The following is a 19878-nucleotide window of genomic DNA, read 5'->3' on the forward strand; positions in this document are numbered from 1 at the left end:
GGGGCTTGAGCTGGTTTTGGGACTAAGCAAGAGTTTTTGGGTCTGAAAACAAAATCGTGAGGGACTGCATTTCAGAGTCAGACCACCCAGACTGCCAAAGGAGACAATATCTTGACTGTGTTGAGCCGATGTGTTATAGCAAACCCTAATAGCACCATTTTAATCAAGTTTCCATTAATGTTATTATCAAAATAATTATACAGTAATTAAGTTGTTTATTTTCTTGTATAAATTACATGTTAACTGTGAGTTTTATAATTAATTTAATCAGATAAAGAAAGGTATCGTGGAATTCGTCAAATGATCCAAAGGAAGCTTCATTTTTGCCTCAATCAACACGTGCTTCTCGGGCTATAATATGCTGCCCACCGTGCTTCACGTTCAACCCCAAATTTTAGTGCCTAAAATCCGCTAATCTAGACCTCCCTCCACCTCTCCTTCTTTCCTTTGATATATGTAAAAACGCACCGTCTCATACGTCGCATGTTCATCCTCTCACACAAAATAGATTGATATGGTTGATTGACTCGTCCCGTGTTTCATACAACTTCTGTTTGATTATTATTTTCTGAAATTTGCTTCCATTTTTCGGTTTAAGATACTCCCTATATGGCTGCCAAACACTTCTGAATTTTCAACACTATTGTTTTAAAATCGATATACTCTGGAAAATTATAAAATCATGTCATCGACGGGGAGTTCTGTTCCGAAATTTGGTGAATGGGATGTGAATAATCCTGCCTCAGCTGATGGATTTTCTGTGATATTTAAAAAGGCTAGTGAAGAAAAAAGGGCTGGCGCTTCTGCCGGCCATAACCATAATGTGCCATCGCCGAGGAAATATTATAAAGATAACTATTATAAAGATAAGAGTAAACCTCCCGCCATTAAAAAATGGTTTTGCTGCGCTCATCTTCCTTAGATTTTTTTTTTTTTTTTTTTTTTTTTTTTTTGGTGTACTTGTATGGAACAGTTTTGTTGATTAACATCTAGGCATAATCATGCTTTATTTTTGTTTGTTTGTTTGTTTGTTTGTTAATATCGTGTTAATGTAATTTTCATTTGTTGTAAAAACAAACTGGGAAGAATCACTTCAATTATAGGGACCGCCGATCGATCGTGTGAAAGGATCACCATAGCTCAGAAGATAGAGCCAAGCCTGATCATTAAAAAAATCATGTTAAACACAACGTTGTTTAACAGCTTGCATGTTCATGTATATCCAGTAAATTAATGGAAGCAGGTATATATTCATAATTCATAAGGCGTCTCTATTCTCTCATTAGTTTAATTAATTGTCCTTCTCAAAAGATATGTCATGTTTGCGTTTAAAATTATATTTGATAAAGTTTATTTAGTGTGCATTGCATCATCAGACACTCAACTCAGCCACTGGATTAGGATTAGGATTCCCATTACGTACGTTAAGCTTTTGGGTTAGATGTAATTTGCTAAGGCTTAATTATGAACCCAGAATGATTTCACACTGAATGTCACTCAATAATTAATATACTAAATGCTATTAAAAGCAACTGATTACTTCAGCTAATTAACTAGATATATAGATCATCTGGTGGATCACAACCAAAGCAAGCACTAAGTAATTCTTAGTCAAGGATTTTAACGTCACGACTACATGCGTTATTATAGTGTCCAAAGTTATGTAGAAGCTGCATGCGAATTAACCCCCACTAATAAAAAAGCTGACGACTTCTCAATTGGGAGATCAAATAAGATTAAAAGATAGAGTTTATAATAGGGTTTGAAGCAGCGGATCGGGTTTCAATTTGGAAAGAGAACATATATGCTAATTTATTATTTTATTCTTCTAGCATGTCAACATAATCAACTAAAACTTATCTCTGAAGTTAAGTGGGCGTGTTCTAGTGGCGAGCTGCCGAGTCAATTTATGTTGTCATACAGTAATCCAAAATTGGAATAATAGAAATTTCAGACTCTGAAACACCGAGTCACAAAAGCCGCTTTTCAACCACCGAACGGTCCATAATAAGCACTAAGATGAAGTCGTGCCACTGACAGCCGTATTTTAATAGAAATATTTGTCAATAAAATCCACATAATTCTGACCGTACTTCTATGTATAATACCTTCCATTCTAATCTATATAACTCATACATACCATTTAAGTTCGCAACTAAGAGCAGAAAACAAATATAATGAAGCTCTACACTTTGGTTATCTTCTCTTTAACTTTACTGGTAGGTTCCTTGGGTGAACAATGTGGAAGACAAGCTGGAGGAGCTGTGTGTCCAAATGGGCTGTGTTGCAGCCAACATGGGTGGTGTGGCTCCACAACCGAGTACTGTACAACAGGTTGCCAGAGCCAATGTAGGCCTGGTGGTTCAACGCCAACACCAACCCCTAGTACTGGTGGTGGTGTTAGCGGCATAATCAGCGAAGCTCTTTTCAATCAAATGCTCAAATATCGAAATGATGGTAGATGCCCCAGTAATGGGTTCTACAGATACAATGCTTTCATCACTGCTGCCAATTCCTTTAATGGGTTTGGTACGACTGGTGATGTTAACACTCGTAAGACAGAGCTTGCTGCTTTCTTGGCTCAAACATCCCACGAGACCACAGGTAGATTAATTAACACTAATCACTTTTTTTAGTTTGCAATTAGGATCGTAATTAATTAATCATAAATGCAACTAAAACACTTCATTAATTACATATATTTATTATGTTATTGACGTAACGTTATCTCTCGTCTCAATCATTTGATCATGATTCAATCAATTCTTGAATTATAATTTAAAGAAAGATTTATGTATTACTGTAATACTTATATTGTATTATGTAAAGTCAATAACAAAATCAGTAAATTAATGCATGGGGATATTGCTTCACCAGAGAAAGAAACAATCCAGGAGCTTATTGTACTTCGAAAGATTGGCCATGCCCTCCTGGTAAACAATATTATGGTCGCGGACCCATCCAACTCACACAGTAAGTTTCTCTCATATCATACCTCCTCTCTTGTAAATTCTACAAAACTTTCTGGCTTTGACCGTTGACTTGTTGACTTTTTTTAGCAACTACAATTACGGGCAAGCGGGTAGGGCCATCGGGGCGGATCTAATAAACAACCCGGATTTGGTAGCTACTGACGCTATGATATCATTCAAGACAGCCATATGGTTTTGGATGACCCCACAAGCCAACAAGCCATCAAGCCACAATGTGATCACGGGAAGATGGACACCGTCTGATGCTGACAGATCAGCCAATCGGGTCCCAGGATATGGTGTCATCACTAACATAATCAACGGTGGATTGGAGTGCGGGTGTGGCAATGATGATAGAGTTGCAAATAGAATCGGGTTCTATAGGAGATACTGTGACATTTTGGGTGTGAGCTATGGGAATAACTTGGATTGCTATAATCAAAGGCCCTTCGCTTAATTAAACTCTAATTAACGAGGGTTAATTAAGCTAATAATAACATAATAAAATGTCCCCTCCAATGTTAAACATATCAACAATCTTTTTTAAATAGTATCATGATTAATAAAATTATCTTCTTCGTTAAGAATATGAGCTAGATTTATATGCTTTAAGATCCTTAAATATGAGTGTATTTAAAAATATTAAAAAGAGTATAAGTGTATTTAAAAATTATAATTTCATTCCAATAATTTTAATTAAGGCTAAACTTGTCAAAATAAAAAAATATATTAAAAAAGGCTAAATTCATCAAAACAAAAAATATTTTTAATGGAAGGGGATATCGATCCATTAGATGGCAGCTAAAAATCAATTTTCTCTTTGTGGGCTGATATTACTAATTGGACTTTGATACTTATATCCTTATAGGGCCATCTTACTTATGGATTGTATAGTGTCACGGGCTAAAAGTTTCATATCCAAAAGGTTAATCTATTGGGTGGAGAGACTTTCCTCTTATAAGCCTAAGACCTCTCTAATGTGTTTCCTACGTAGGATCCGTGACATTTTCCCCATCTAATCTTATGATGCCGCATGGGGCACCTATGTGTGATAGTCAATCCACTTTAGAGTGAGATAGACGGATAGGCAGGGGGCCCTACCTGTGACAAGAGCATCACAAACTCACATGATTAGATGAAGAAGAATGTCACGGATCTCACATCGGAACCGTATTGGAGAGGTATTCCATCTAATGGATTAACCTTTTGGATGTGAAACTCTCAACCCGTGATAATAGACTTCTTTTAGTTAGGCCTCAAGGGTTATTAATTCTGGTCCAACAATATGTACTAATCATTTTATATAAGGAAAATCAAGATATAAGAAACAAAATATTATTTCAAACACAGTAGAAGTTATATATCAAATTAGCTATCTTAAATATGCATTAACTGGATCATATAATCTCCATATAGTGATATTTTAAGCCTGAACTTTAACGGGTTATATACATATTCACCCTTCAAGTTTGAGAAAAATTCAAATAAAAAAAAATCTAAAATAATATATAAAATGAAAATAAGAACCTAAGGTATGCATAATCTCCCACCATAATTGTAATATTAGAATGTAAATTACTGTAAATAGAAGGTTATTTAGGGCAATTTCACAATTCAGGTTAGAGTTTTGGTACTTTGTTTTTGTTAATTAACGAAGTTACTAGTCTTCTCGGTTTAGACTTGGACTAAGTCGAAATTGAATATTAGTCTAGTACGTTAACGTTTCTGGCCGATCTAGTTCAGACTTTGACTAGTCTAAGATTGATTATTGTTAGTGGAAGGAAGCTTACAGGAAACAGCATGCAGCCATCTCCATGAATATATGTTCAGGTTTCTGATCATGGACGTACGCGGTGCTGCCTTTTCAAATCTATAGCTCTTTTCTTTCGTCCAATGACTCCAATCTTCCACAACGATTAAGACCGGACAAGACCAACGAACCACACGTTATATATATGCACCATGCATGAATCCCTGTTCAGAAACACAGTGGTAATTATATATAAGGACCATGCAATGTGGAACACAAGCTGGGTGAATTAATGCATTATATCCGTGTGGGCTCTGCTGCAGCAAACATGGATGGTCTAGCAGCACAAACGATAACTGTGGAGCTAATTGTCAGAGCCAATGTGGCCCTGGCAATAGCTGGCATAACCCCTGCGCCACCGTCTAGTAGTAACCAATAATGTAGATACTAATATTATATATACTTTCTTGGCTGCTTAATTATGATTCTCAAAGACATCTCAATTAATGAAAATCACATTTATCTCACAGAAATAGATAAAAGACTACTGCATGCTATGTATTTAGTCGTATAACATAAGATTTATAAAATTTTAACTTTAATTTAAACCAATTGTACACAATATTCATTATGTATATCTGCTCACAGATCAATGGGAAATTACACAATTAACACCCTTTTCATCACTAAATTTAATTAATCAAATAAAAACGGACTAAGAAACAAACAGACCTAGATAATTTTAAAATACCATAAACTTGTACAAAATCAATTAAAAAATTTTAGTTGTCATATGTTGATTTATTATCACATTCAACTTCAAATTCAATTAGAATTCTTAGTATTTGGAACCACCACTGGGTGACCCAACTGTTAACTAAGACTCTTGGGTGTATTACTCAAAAGGTCCTGAGTTTGATCCACCTGGGTTACTAATAGGGGTGGCTACAACCGGGATTTTCCCGATTGTCAACTTCAGGGCCTCGAAGGATTAGTTGAGGTGCATGCAATCTAACCCAAACACCGCTAGTCACCAAAAAAAAAAAAAAAAAAAACAACTACAAAAAGTTTAAGATGTAAGCAAACTAGCCCGGATACCCCCAATCAACTAAAAAAAAAAAAAACTAGAAAAATGTTTATTTCAAGGGGCCTCTTCTAATGTGCTTACATGCACGTAAATTTAGTAAGATGATACCAAAAATATTGTGATAGTATAAGATTTCTCATGTTAAAAAATTTAATTTAGACCACGTAAAAGCTATCCCTTCTAGGAACTTTGAAGCGATTTTAGTCAATGCCGTTGCTCATCAGTTTCTTTCTTTTGTTTCTTCTGTTCTTAGCCGTGTATAAAAAGTAACAGCCAATGAAAACCATAGCTTCCTTCCTTCCTGGTCATTTTCCATCTAGGGTCAGCCAGCCTTGACTAGTAACAGTAGCACCACTCCCGGTAATCTCCTCCACTCATATGGTCTTTTCATTTGCCGTGCGAATGCTGTGCTACTTCTCATTCTCACAAATCCAAACATGACATTTGTTCATCCCTCTTTTATCTTTATTATGTCCAGAATTCTTATCACCATAATTATGTTATATGCATATTTCTTCAAGCAAGACAGCCGCTGTTGAATAGTGAGAAATAACATGCATGCATCAGGACATTCCGATCCTTATCACGTCACTCCCACTTCTTTTTCTATCTATAAATACCCAGCACCATTATCCCAAAATTCACAAGCCACTACAGAGTGATCTAATCAAACAACATATTAGAATGAGGTTGTGTTTGTGCTTATGGGTGCTAGCGTTCTGCATTTTGGCCTCTGATCTCGGGGCCTTGGCTGATGTTCGTTCACTCATTAGCAAAGACCTATTTGAGCAGATATTAAAGCATCGTAATGATGCTGCTTGCGAAGGCAAAGGTTTCTACACTTATGAAGCTTTCGTTAATGCTGCCAACTCCTTTGGCGCCTTTGCAACCACCGGTGATACCAACACTCGTAAAAGAGAAATTGCTGCCTTCTTGGCTCAAACTTCTCATGAAACTACAGGTGGGTGGGCCAGTGCCCCCGATGGCCCATTTGCATGGGGATATTGCTTCATCAGAGAAAGAAACAATCCAGGAGCTCATTGTACTTCTAAAGATTGGCCATGCCCTCCTGGTAAACAATATTATGGTCGCGGACCCATCCAACTCACACAGTAAGTTTCTCTCATATCATACCTCCTCCCTTGTAAATTCTACAAGACTTTCTGGCTTTGACCGTTGACTTGTTGACTTTTTTTAGCAACTACAATTACGGGCAAGCGGGTAGGGCCATCCGGGCGGATCTAATAAACAACCCGGATTTGTTAGCTACTGACGCTGTGATATCATTCAAGACTGCTTTCTGGTTCTGGATGACTCCACAGTCACCCAAACCTTCATGTCACGCTGTCATCATCGGCCAATGGAAACCATCCACCACTGATACTCAAGCGGGTCGGGTCCCCGGTTATGGGGTCACCACCAACATTATCAACGGCGGCAAAGAATGCGGCCAAGGCTCCAACTCAAAAATGGAGAATCGGGTCGGATTCTACAAAAGATACTGTCAAATTCTGGGAGTTGACCCTGGCAGTAACCTGGACTGCAGTAGTCAGAGGCCTTTCAATGCTTAATCTCAACCAAAATGAATCAATAATGTTAAATGTTGATCAAATAAAACATCAATGAAGTTAAGTTGATCTCTACTAAATTACATCAACATATTAATCAAGCTCCTTCCCCTCCTGAGTTCAACTTATGATCTTATTTATATACAACATGCAAGCAAAATACAGATCGTATATAACTAAGTAAAGTATGTTACATAAATACTGAATTATAATAGTTATAAATTAGTATTATAATTTAAATTAAATATTGAATTTAGAGATAACTACTTATATAACCCTATTTTAATTAGAGTCAAATTAAAAAAGAATCCATCCTAAATTGTCTTTGTAAGTAAGACCTTTGATGCAAATTCTGGACAATTTGACCCTTCTTCAATTCACTTCTTTCTTTCTCCTCTTTTCTTCTTGTCTTTCTTTGTTCTCCTTAATGTTTTTAGATTTACGTTTTTTGTATTGTTTGTATATATTTACGGTGTATATATGTTCATATGTGTTTAATATAAGTGAAATAATGCATATTTAGGGGAAACAAAACAAGAAAAACTCACTTTCTACCACTTGAATTGGCAAAAAAAATTCTAGAAAAATTGCAAAAAATCGAGTCACTCAAATCTAGTTGCTTGAGTGGGATATAATGATATTAATCTTGCTTAAGTGAGGTATAATGATATTAATCTTATTCGAATGGACGTTTTTGATACTTTACATAATAAATTTCATAAAAACAATACAACCCATATAAAATTTTAAAAAAATCCATTCGAGTGAGGATAATATCATAATACCCCACTCAAGTGACTAGACTCAAGCTACTCGAGTTTATTTAATTTTTTTGGGTTTATTTATCAATTCTGGAAAAATATATTTTCAACCTAATTTGAATTATTCTCAATTCTTTTTTGACTTTCTTTATATATTAAACATATTTTCAACATTTCCTATATCCTTTAACACTAAATTCTTTCAAAAAATCAACTAAAAAAATCACAATATTCACATTTCAATCTTCGATCAAAACTTTTTTAATTTCCACGAAAGCAATAGTATTTATATGGTTAAGTTTGAAAAAAGGGTAAAAGTGTCCAAATTTTTTATGAGAGGTCTTGCTTACAAAGCCATTTAGAAATTGGCTATTTTGATATTTTCTAATTTGACTTTTTAAAGAGGGTCAATTGAGTAAATTTCTCTTGAATTTACTATAGCATAACTCCTTTATAATTAAACATTTAATAAGGTTTATTTCATTCACCATGAGTGATATTTAGTCAAAAACACCCTCCTAAAATATCATAAGACCCTATAAAAATATTAGATTTCTAATAATCGTTTTTTTTTTTTTTTTTTTTTTTAACTTAAATACCCCCCATGGACATATGAAATTAATATTGTTTAATAAATTTTATTGCTCACTACAGTTTTGGCAATTGCTGAGCATACACTCCCTGGGTTTCAAAAATTGGTTTTTAAAAGTCGGGCCTAACTCTTCATTAAATGGGCTGGTTGGTTAAAAGCCCAACCCATTTAACATGTTTCTCTCTCCTCTCTCTTTTCAACCCTTGTTAAACAGTGTTACACCTTCATTAACCACTTACACTGTTACACCTTACTTTCTAGCTTTGACCGTTGACTTGTTGACTTTTATAGCAACTACAATTACGAGCAAGCGGGTAGGGCCATCGGGGCAGATCTAATAAACAACCCGGATTTGGCTTTGGATGACCCCGCAAGCCATCAAGCCACAATGGCTTTCTTTGTTTCAAAATTGGGAACACTATTCTTAGTATTCCCAAAAAAGTTAAACAATAAAATATCTAAAAATTCTAATTTTTGGGAATACTACTTTCAATATTATTCAATTTTTTTTAAACCTTCTAAATTTGTTAATTTAATTAAATACCCCTAAATATTTTTTTAAAAATTATAAAAACACCCCAACAATCCACATTTACCAGATTCCGACCACCACCATCAAAAAATGGCTGGAATCTAGTAGGATGGCGTACTACCAGCTGAATCTGGCCGGTAGTGCGCCGATCTAGCCTTTTCTGGCCAGATCCACGGTGGATCTAGTCGGAAAAGGCCAGATCTAAGGCCAAAGATCTGGCAGTTGACTGCCAGATCTTTGGCCATAACAGTCGGTCACGATGGCCAACAAACGGTCGTCGTTGACCATCAACGACGACCGTTTGTTGGCCGTCGTTGAGAGCAAATACGGCCAGATTTGGCCGTAGATCTGGCCTTTGTCGGCCAGATCCACCGTGGATCTGGCCGAAAAAGGTCATAGCGACGTATGACCGACAAGATCCAGCCGGTCATACGCTGATAAGACGACTCCGGCCACCTCTGGTGGTGGTGGCCGACTGGGGGTATTTGAGGGTGGATTAGGGGTGTTTTTGTTAACTTTTAATGTTTTATTATAGGGGGTGTTTTGTAAAAAAATAAACATAATGAGCATTTTATTTATTTATAAATCCTACCTCGTAATACCCACCAAATTCAAGTTTTCTTTAACTTTTTTCAAAAAACTTTTCTCAAAACCCCCAAATTTTGAACCAAACGAAGCCAATGTGATCACAGGAAGATGGACACCATCTGATGCTGACAGATCAACTAATCGGGTCCCAGGATATGGTGTCATCACCAAGAGTGTTCACGACCAAAGCCAAGCCGAGTTTTCGGCTTAACGAGCTCGACTCGTGAAATGGGATAAAGAAGGCCTCAACGGTTCGTAATGGAATCGAGCCGAGCCGTAGATTTTTGGATGTGAAACTCCCAACCCGTAACAATAGACTTCTTTTAGTTGGGCCTTAACGGTTTTTAATTTTGATCCAACAATATGTATTTATTATTTTATATAAGGAAAATCTAGATATAAGAAACAAAATATTATTTCAAACACAGTATAATTTATATATCAAATTAGCTATCTTAAATATGCATTAACTGGATTATATAATCTCCATATAGTGATATTTTAAGCCTGACCTTTATCGGGTTAAATACATATTCACCCTTCAGGTTTGAGAAAAATTCAAATAAAAAAAATCTAAAATAATATATAAAATGAAAATAAGAACCTAAGGTATGCATAATCTCCCACCATAATTGTAATATTAGAATGTGAAATTACTGTAAATAGAAGGTTATTTGGGGCTATTTCACTGTTTCAGGTTAGAGTTTTGGTACTTTGTTTTTGTTAATTAACGAAGTTACTAGTCTTCTCGGTTTAGACTTGGACTAAGTCGAAATTGAATATTAGTCTAGTACGTTAACGTTTCTTGTCGATCTAGTTCAGACTTTGACTAGTCTAAGATTGATTATTGTTAGTGGAAGGAAGCTTACAGGAAACAGCATGCAGCCATCTCCATGAACATATGTTCAGTTTTCTGATCATGGACGTACGCGGTGCTGCCTTTTCAAATCTATAGGTCTTTTCTTTCGTCCAATGACTCCAATCTTCCACAGCGATTAAGACCGGACAAGACCAACGAACCACACGTTATATATATGCACCATGCATGAATCCCTGTTCAGAAACACAAGGACCATTCAACGTGGAACACAAGCTGGGTGAATTAATGCATTTTATCCGTGTGGGCTCTGCTGCAGCGAACATGGATGGTCTAGCAGCACAAACGATAACTGTGGAGCTAATTGTCAGAGCCAATGTGGCCCTGGCAATATCTGCCATAACTCCTGCGCCACCCTCTAATAGTAACCAATAATGTTATATATACTTTCTTGGCTGCTTAATTAAGATTCTCAATTACATCTCAATTAATGAAAATCACATTTATCTCACAGAAATAGATAAAAGACTTCTGCATGCTATGTATTTAGTCGTATAACATAAGATTTATAAAATTTTAACTTTAATTTGAACCAATTGTACACAATATTCATTATGTATATCTGCTCACAGATCAATGGGAGATTACACAATTAACACCCTTTTCATCACTACATTTAATTAATCAAATAAAAACGGACTAAGAAACAAACAGACCTAGATAATTTTAAAATACCATGAACTTGTACAAAATCAATTAAAAAATTTTAGTTGTCATATGTTGATTTATTATCACATTCAACTTCAAATTCAATTAAAATTCTTAGTATTTGGAACCACCACTGGGTGACCTAATGGTTAACTAAGACTCTTGGGTGTATTATTCAAGAAATCCTAAGTTCGATCCACCTGGGTTGGCAATAGGAGTGGCCACAACCGGGATTTGCCTAGTTGTCAACTTTAAGCCCCTGAATGATTAGTTGAGGTGCATACAATCTAGCCCAAACACCATTAGTCACCAAAAAAAAAAAAAAACAGTAACTAGAAAAATGTTTAAGATGCAATAAGCTCGCCCCGACACTCCTAATCACACAAATAAAAAAAACCACTAGAAAAATGTTTATTTCAATTGGCCTGTCTTCTAATGAGCTTACAGTTACGTAAATTTAGTAAGATGACACCAAAAATATCGTGATAGTATAAGATTTCTTATGTTAAAAAATTTAATCTAGACCAGGTAAAAGCTATCTCTTCTAGGAACTTTGAAGCGATTTTAGTCAATGCCGTTGCTCACCAATTTCTTTCTTTTGTTTCTTCTGTTCTTAGCCGTGTATATCTTTGAAAACTATGGCTTCCTTCCTTTCTGATCATTTACCTTCAGAAATCAGATGGTGATCTTTTCATTTGCCGTGCGAATGCTGTGCTAATTGGTCGAAATATGATATCCTCTGACTACTTCTCATTCTAACAAATCCAAACTTGACATTTGTTCATCCCTCTTTTATCTTTATCATCTCCAGAATTCTTATACATCATAATTATTTTATGCAATTTTTTCAAGCAAAAAGAAGTTAGGAGCCGCCGCCGTTGAATAGTCAGAGATAAAATGCATGCATCAGCAAATTTCGATCCATGTCACGTCANCTAGGAACTTTGAAGCGATTTTAGTCAATGCCGTTGCTCACCAATTTCTTTCTTTTGTTTCTTCTGTTCTTAGCCGTGTATATCTTTGAAAACTATGGCTTCCTTCCTTTCTGATCATTTACCATCAGAAATCAGATGTTGCCGTGCGAATGCTGTGCTAATTGGTCGAAATATGATATCCTCTGACTACTTCTCATTCTTACAAATCCAAACTTGACATTTGTTCATCCCCCTTTTATCTTTATCATCTCCAGAATTCTTATACATCATAATTATTTTATGCAATTTTTTCAAGCAAAAAGAAGTTAGGAGCCGCCGCCGTTGAATAGTCAGAGATAAAATGCATGCATCAGCAAATTTCGATCCATGTCACGTCAATCCCACTTCTTGCTCTATCTATAAATACCCACCACCATTATCCCAAAATTCACAAGCCACTACAAAGTGATCTAATCAAACAACATATTAGAATGAGGTTGTGTATGTGCTTATGGGTGCTAGCATTTTGCATTTTGGCCTCTGATCTCGGGGCCTTGGCTGATGTTAGTTCACTCATTAGCAAAGACCTATTTGAGCAGATATTAAAGCATCGTAATGATGCTGCTTGCCAAGCCAAAGGTTTCTACACTTATGAAGCTTTCGTTAATGCTGCCAACTCCTTTGGCGCCTTTGCAACCACCGGTGATACCAACACTCGTAAAAGAGAAATTGCTGCTTTCTTGGCTCAAACTTCTCATGAAACTACAGGTGGGTGGGCTACTGCACCAGATGGACCATATGCATGGGGATATTGCTTCAAGCAGGAACAAGGCAGCCCTCCTGATTATTGTGTTGCAAATCAACAATGGCCATGTGCACCCGGTAAAAAATATTATGGCCGGGGTCCCATCCAAATTTCATAGTAAGTATAATATATTTCAATGAATGATTACTCAATTAATTAAGTTATTGAGATTGACGTTGAGCTTGAATTTTGACAGCAACTACAACTACGGTCCAGCAGGAAAAGCCATAAACTTTGACTTGCTAAACAATCCAGATGCAGTGGCAAATGACGCTACTATTTCATTCAAGACTGCTTTCTGGTTCTGGATGACTCCACAGTCACCCAAACCTTCATGTCACGCTGTCATCACCGGCCAATGGCAACCATCCACCACTGATACTCAAGCGGGTCGGGTCCCCGGTTATGGGGTCACCACTAACATCATTAACGGTGGCATAGAATGCGGCAAAGGTTCCAACGCACAAATGGAGAATCGGATCGGATTCTACAAGAGATACTGTCAAATTCTGGGAGTTGACCCTGGCAGTAACTTGGACTGCAATAATCAGAGGCCTTTCAATGCTTAGTCTAAACCAAAATGAATCAATAATGTTATATGTTGATCAAATAAAACATCAATAAAGTTATGTTGAATTATAATATTAATCAAGCTCCTTCCCCTCTTTTATTCAACTTATGATCTTATTTATATACAACATACAAGCAAAATATAGATCATATATAGCTAAGTAAAGTATGTTACATAAATACTGAATTATAATAGTTATAAATTAGTATTATAATTTAAATTAAATATTGAATTTAGAGATAACTACTTATATAACCCTATTTTAATTAGAGTCAAATTAAAAAAGAATCCATCCTAAATTGTCTTTGTAAGTAAGACCTTTGATGCAAATTCTGGACAATTTGACCCTTCTTCAATTCACTTCTTTCTTTCTCCTCTTTTCTTCTTGTCTTTCTTTATTCTCCTTAATGTTTTTAGATTTACGTTTTTTGTATTGTTTGTATATATTTACGGTGTATATATATTCATATGTGTTTAATATAAGTGAAGTAATGCATATTTAGGGGAAACAAAACAAGAAAAACTCACTTTCTACCACTTGAATTGGAAAAAAAAAAAAAATTCTAGAAAAATTGCAAAAAATCGAGTCACTCAAATCTAGTCGCTTGAGTGGGATATAATGATATTAATCTTGCTTAAGTGAGGTATAATGATATTAATCTTATTCGAATAGATGTTTTTGATATTTTACATAATAAATTTCATAAAAACAATACAACCCATATAAAATATTAAAAAAATCCATTCGAGTGAGGATAATATCATTATACCCCACTCAAGTGACTAGACTCAAGCGACTGGAGTTAATTTAATTTTTTTTGGGTTTATTTATCAATTCTGGGAAAATATATTTTCAACCTAATTTGAACTATTCTCAATTCTTTTTTGACTTTCTTTATATATTAAACATATTTTCAACATTTCATATATCCTTTAACACCAAATTCTTTCAAAAAATCAACTAAAAAATCACAATATTCACATTTCAATCTTCGATCAAAACTTTTTTTAATTTCCACGAAAGCAATGGTATTTATATGATTAAGTTTGAAAAAAGGGTGAAAGTGTCCAAAATTTTTATGAGAGGTCTTGCTTACAAAGCCATTTAGAAATTGGTTATTTTGATATTTTCTAATTTGACTTTTTAAAAAGGGTCAATTGAGTAAATTTCTCTTGAATTTACTATAGCATAACTCCTTTATAATTAAACATTTAATAAGGTTTATTTCATTCACCATGAGTGATATCTAGTCAAAAACACCCTCCTAAAATATCATAAAACCCTATAAAAATATTAGATTTCTAATAATCGTTTTTTTCTTTTTAACTTAAATATAGCCCATGGACATATGAAATTAGTACCGTTTAATAAATTCTATTGCTCACTACAGTTTTGGCAATTGCTGAGCATACACTAACTGGGTTTCAAAGATTGGTTTTTAAAAGTCGGGCCTAACTTTTCATTAAATGGGCTGGTTGGTTAAAAGCCCAACCCATTTAACATGTTCCTCTCTCCTCTCTCTTTTCAACCCTTGTTAAACAGTGTTACACCTTCATTAACCACTTACACTGTTACACCTTACTTTCTAGCTTTGATCGTTGACTTGTTGACTTTTATAGCAACTACAATTATGGGCAAGCGGGTAGGGCCATCGGGGCGGATCTAATAAACAACCCGGATTTGGTTTTGGATGACCCCACAAGCCATCAAGCCACAATGTGATCACGGGAAGATGGACACCGTCTGATGCTGATAGATCCACTAATCAGGTCCCAGGATATGGTGTCATCACTAGGGGTGTTCACGAGCCGAGCCGAGCTGAGTTTTCGGCTTAACGAGCTCGGCTCGTGAAATGGGATAAAGAATCGAGTTGAGCCGCAGATTTTATGGCTCGACTGGGCTCGTAATGGATTTAAGGGTATTTCGAGCTGGCTCCTAAGCTGACTTATCGAGCCGAGTTTGAGCCAGCTTGCGAGCCAACTCCAAAACAATCAATTTTTTTTTTTTTTTTTGTTTTTTAAAATTCTTGGGCAGCCTGTCTGAATGTCTAATGCTTTTTGTTCATGATTCATTTTCGCCATCCTCAAACAACTTCTAAATTCTACAAATTGCAATTTTTTTCTTCTCATGTCCTCATACATCACCTAACAATTAAACCTACTTAAAATAAACATTAAATAGAATGCTACTGCTATTAACAATTTATCATTCAACATACTGTATGTACCACAAATTAAGTTAAGTGAACTAAGGGTTTTTTGTTTAGTTCAGTTGACTTAATTAAGTTTTCATCAAAATAAAATGGGGGGTTAGCATAACTATACATCAAGTGACATCCCCATCGATCAAAAAATATATATAACCACAAAAGATAATTGGTTGTATGTCCATTGTAGCCCTACTCCTCCTACAAATAAATTAATGTGAAACACATTAAGTACAATTGTCATTTTATGTAAACCATAAAGATGAAAATGCAAACCTGAACACAAAACTAATAAATATAGACCTGTAGAATCCTACTGCCACAGCCAATAACTCACAGGTGAATCAACCAATCTGCTGACTCCCATCACCTGATAGAATAGGAAGCTAAATCTCCAAGTGATCCTCCTCTTTCTAAAATGAAAAAGAGATAAATATGAACTGTCGGTTAGAATAAAGTAATTTTAAATATTGAATTAAACAAAAAAAGTAATCAATGGAACTTATTTACACCCTTTCTTCACTCCATTCAAAGTGCGACGCTAGTCACATCCACATAACAACATCTCCATCATAGCTGGTGACAAAGAAGCTCAATAGCTGTCAATAATCCTACTCCTAGCACTGAATGCAGACTCTAAAGCAACCGTAGTGATTGGGATGGCTAGTATCTCACGAGCCATCGTAGACAATATAGGGTACTTGATTGAATTTGCCTTCCACTACTGTAAGGCATCAAATGAGTCATGATTTGACACAACCCGTCCCGAATTTCGTCATCCTGTAGGATCTGGGCGCTCCCACAAGACTCGGATACCCGAGACGTGCCACGTAAAAAAACTGTGAAACCTGTTAAATGACTTACTTTTTCTTAATAACATCATAGTATTTCCATTTCCAACATCTAAAAAAAAAAAAAAAAAAAAAAAAATACGTACACCATCTTTCGTTTTACAAAAGAAAAGATTTAGGGGAAAACTTGTGGTATCAGGTTTTCCACTTATGCAACACATTCCAAAACATAAACAAAAGGAAATATATGATGGGAAACATGAGTTTTTGAAACGGAAGTCCAAAAATACAATATGACATAAATGTAAAACCCATATAAAAAGATGTCGACGCGTGGCACAACCCTGAGCAAAGACTCACTGCTCGGCACGATCTCCGGGAGGTCCTAGTGAGGGGGGAAAACATTTAAAAAAAAAAAAAAGGGCTGAGCTAAAATACTAAGTGAGTGGGGAAAAGGGAGGGTTTATAAAAGTTCCAAAAAAAATAATGATAACATACAACAATTCTTAAGCAAATCCTGACGACAATATAATTATATGAATATGCAATGGAAGCAACCACCCCATTCACGTATGTAATATGTGATTTAATTCTAACTATCTTGCACTTAGTAAACTGTACTCTGACTTACTTCCGTTAACTGTATCGGATTCTGAATAAAACCTCAACATTTGGTATTAGAAACTCTCACCACAGCTAGTACCATAGGGAAAATCTGTCATACTTGGTAGGCGTCCCATATGCAAGCAAAGCGAGAGACGTACCTGTCATACCTGGCAAGGTCTATCATCGTGCGGGCAGTGCCTCAAACTTTCATACCTAGCGGATCACTCAACGCCTAGGCATAACACTGATAACTGTCATATGCATGCGTAGAGCCATTAACTAGATCTGATAATCTGTAACTCTGGGGAATGGGTACTTCGTAGGGTGGTTTTAGCACCACAACAATCTCATGCATAATCTCAAGTAACATGTAGGTCAAAAGCATATTACGTATGTGCTTATAAATCATACATATATGACATAATATTCAAAAATCACATATAGGGGTGAAATTGCAATTTTCTAAACATGTTTAAAAAACTAACGGTTTAACCCAGATAAAAAAATTACTTCAGCATCACATTACCATAGCATATGTCGGACACCAATCATCAACAATTATCACTTTGAAAAGCCAAAAACTCAAATAACACATGATAATTATAATTAAACCAAAGAGCTAATAATTAATACATAAGGATATCTCATATTAAAATAAAATAAACATGTCCTTCCAAAACAAATAGCCAATACCATCATTTTTCCATTATCAATATCTGTACTTTTTAACTTTTTTTTTTTTTTCTTCCCAATTTCAGCCCAACCGAAACAACCTTTTTCAATATGTCAAGTTCACATTCCAATCACACACCTTAGCACCATTTTACTTCATTGACATCATGCACATATAAAATATGAAAAGTAAAAAAAAAATAAAAAAAAAAAAAAAAAGAATATATCACATGCAAATATAGAATCTTAAGCTATTAGACATAATCCTAGAAAATATGCAGCATAATAATCTCAACACTTTGAGCAAAAGGACCAGATCTTAAAACTTTTCCCGAAACATTACTGGGCCGACACATGCAAGCAAAAATTCACACCAATTTCAATTTTCCCTCAAACACAACAAGCTAGAATTTCACAGCTTGACATGCAAACAAGATTTTGATTTTTTTTAAAGGGTTTTAGTTAGATCCACTCACAATTCTAACTCAGTCGAAGCTTCCTACACTCTCCTCCACTCTTCTCTCTCACTCTACCATTTTCAGCCGAAACCCATTCTCCTCTTTTCTCCTTTTTCTTCTTTTCTTCTTCTTTCTATCTATCCTCTCTTCTATCTTTATTCTCTTTCTCCTTTCCTTTCTTTCCTCTCTCCTTTCTCTCCTCTCTTCTTCTTCTCCTCCTCTCTTCTTCTCTGTTTTTTTTTTCTTCCTCTGCTCTTGTTTTCTTCTTCTTCATTTGGGCGAACTGCCCAGTTTTTTTTCTTTAAAACTAAGATAATTTTCTAAAATTATAATCTGCCCCCCAAATTCTATAAATTTCAGTCTAACCCTGCCACATAAGCTTCTCCTAGCAAAAATGTCCAAAATTTTCCCTCTTGATACATGCAAACCCATCAGAATTTATTTCTTTGTTTTCACCCCTTAACGTAACGTTAAAAACTGACAGAAATACCCCTTTCTTACAACAATACCATAAAATCAAATAGAAAGGGAATTAAATAACTAAATAAAATTCCTGCTATTACTAAATTAGAAATGGGGTTTTACAACTTCCCCCCCTTAAAAGAATTTCATCCCCGAAATTTCACTAACCTTATTGAAAAAGGTACGGGTACTTAGTCTGCATGACATCTTCAGGCTCCCATGTTGCCTCTTCGATCGCATGATTCTCCCATACGACTTTTACCAAAGGAATGGTTCTAGTACGGAGCACTTGCTCTGTATAATCCACAATTTGAATCGGCCTTTCCTCATAAGTTAGGTGCTCATCCAATTGAATCGGTTAGTGTTGGAGAATGTGGGAGGGATCCGCTACATACTTACAGAGCATGGAAACATGGAAGACGTTATGGATTCTCTCCAATTCTGGTGGCAATGCCAATTGGTATGCTACTTCACCAATTCTTCCGAGAATCTCGTAAGGACCAATATATCCTGGGCTCAACTTACCTTGCTTGCCAAACCTTAACACCCCTTTCCATGGCGAAACTTTTAGGAAAACCTTATCACCCACTTGGAATTCAAGCTCCCTTCTCCGCTTATCAGCATAACTCTTTTGTCTATCTTGAGCCGCCTTAAGTCTCGCTCTAATTAATAATACTAATCTTCTCATTAGTGTCTTGCACAATCTCGGGGCCTAACAATTTCCTCTCACCAACCTCATCCCAACACACTGGAGTTCTACATTTTCGACCATATAAAACTTCATATGGTGGTGTCCCAATACTAGAGTGATAACTGTTACTATAGGCGAATTCCATCAAGGGTAAATACACATCCCAACTACCTTTGAATTCCATTATACAAGCCTGTAACATATCCTCTAAAGTCTGAATTGTCCTCTCTGACTGCCCATAAGTCTGAGGGTGGAATGCTGTGCTAAAATTTAGTTTGGTACCTAAAGCCTTCTATAAACTTGGCCAAAATCTAGATGTGAACCTG

General features: G+C 35.7%; 2 protein-coding genes and 1 pseudogene across 2 annotated transcripts; all 3 read left to right on the forward strand.

The window, feature by feature from the left end:
- The first annotated feature begins 2177 nt into the window (after window positions 1–2177).
- On the forward strand, window positions 2178–3429 carry LOC116134472 (annotated as a pseudogene).
- Window positions 3430–6466: 3037 nt separating this feature from the next.
- Window positions 6467–7380, forward strand: LOC116134474 (basic endochitinase-like). Its single transcript, XM_031420162.1, has 2 exons — window positions 6467–6921; window positions 7008–7380. Exons 1-2 carry the CDS (start codon window positions 6494–6496, stop codon window positions 7378–7380), a joined length of 801 nt encoding a protein of 266 aa, XP_031276022.1. The 5' UTR covers window positions 6467–6493.
- A 5344-nt stretch (window positions 7381–12724) lies between these two features.
- LOC116134481 (basic endochitinase-like) lies at window positions 12725–13742 on the forward strand. The gene is made up of 2 exons (XM_031420171.1): window positions 12725–13211; window positions 13291–13742. Exons 1-2 carry the CDS (start codon window positions 12781–12783, stop codon window positions 13661–13663), a joined length of 804 nt encoding a protein of 267 aa, XP_031276031.1. The 5' UTR covers window positions 12725–12780; the 3' UTR covers window positions 13664–13742.
- The last annotated feature ends 6136 nt before the right edge of the window (window positions 13743–19878 follow it).

This window comes from Pistacia vera, unplaced genomic scaffold (genome assembly GCF_008641045.1).
Source record: "Pistacia vera cultivar Batoury unplaced genomic scaffold, PisVer_v2 Contig289, whole genome shotgun sequence".
Classification (NCBI taxonomy): Eukaryota; Viridiplantae; Streptophyta; class Magnoliopsida; order Sapindales; family Anacardiaceae; genus Pistacia; species Pistacia vera.

Bases quoted from the DNA above. Each gene is read 5' to 3' on its own strand.
- LOC116134474 (XM_031420162.1), top strand. From the start codon at position 6,494: ATGAGGTTGTGTTTGTGCTTATGGGTGCTAGCGTTCTGCATTTTGGCC. The intron at 6,922-7,007 runs GTAAGTTTCTCT...GACTTTTTTTAG, and splicing joins GGACCCATCCAACTCACACA to CAACTACAATTACGGGCAAG.
- LOC116134481 (XM_031420171.1), top strand. From the start codon at position 12,781: ATGAGGTTGTGTATGTGCTTATGGGTGCTAGCATTTTGCATTTTGGCC. The intron at 13,212-13,290 runs GTAAGTATAATA...GAATTTTGACAG, and splicing joins GGTCCCATCCAAATTTCATA to CAACTACAACTACGGTCCAG.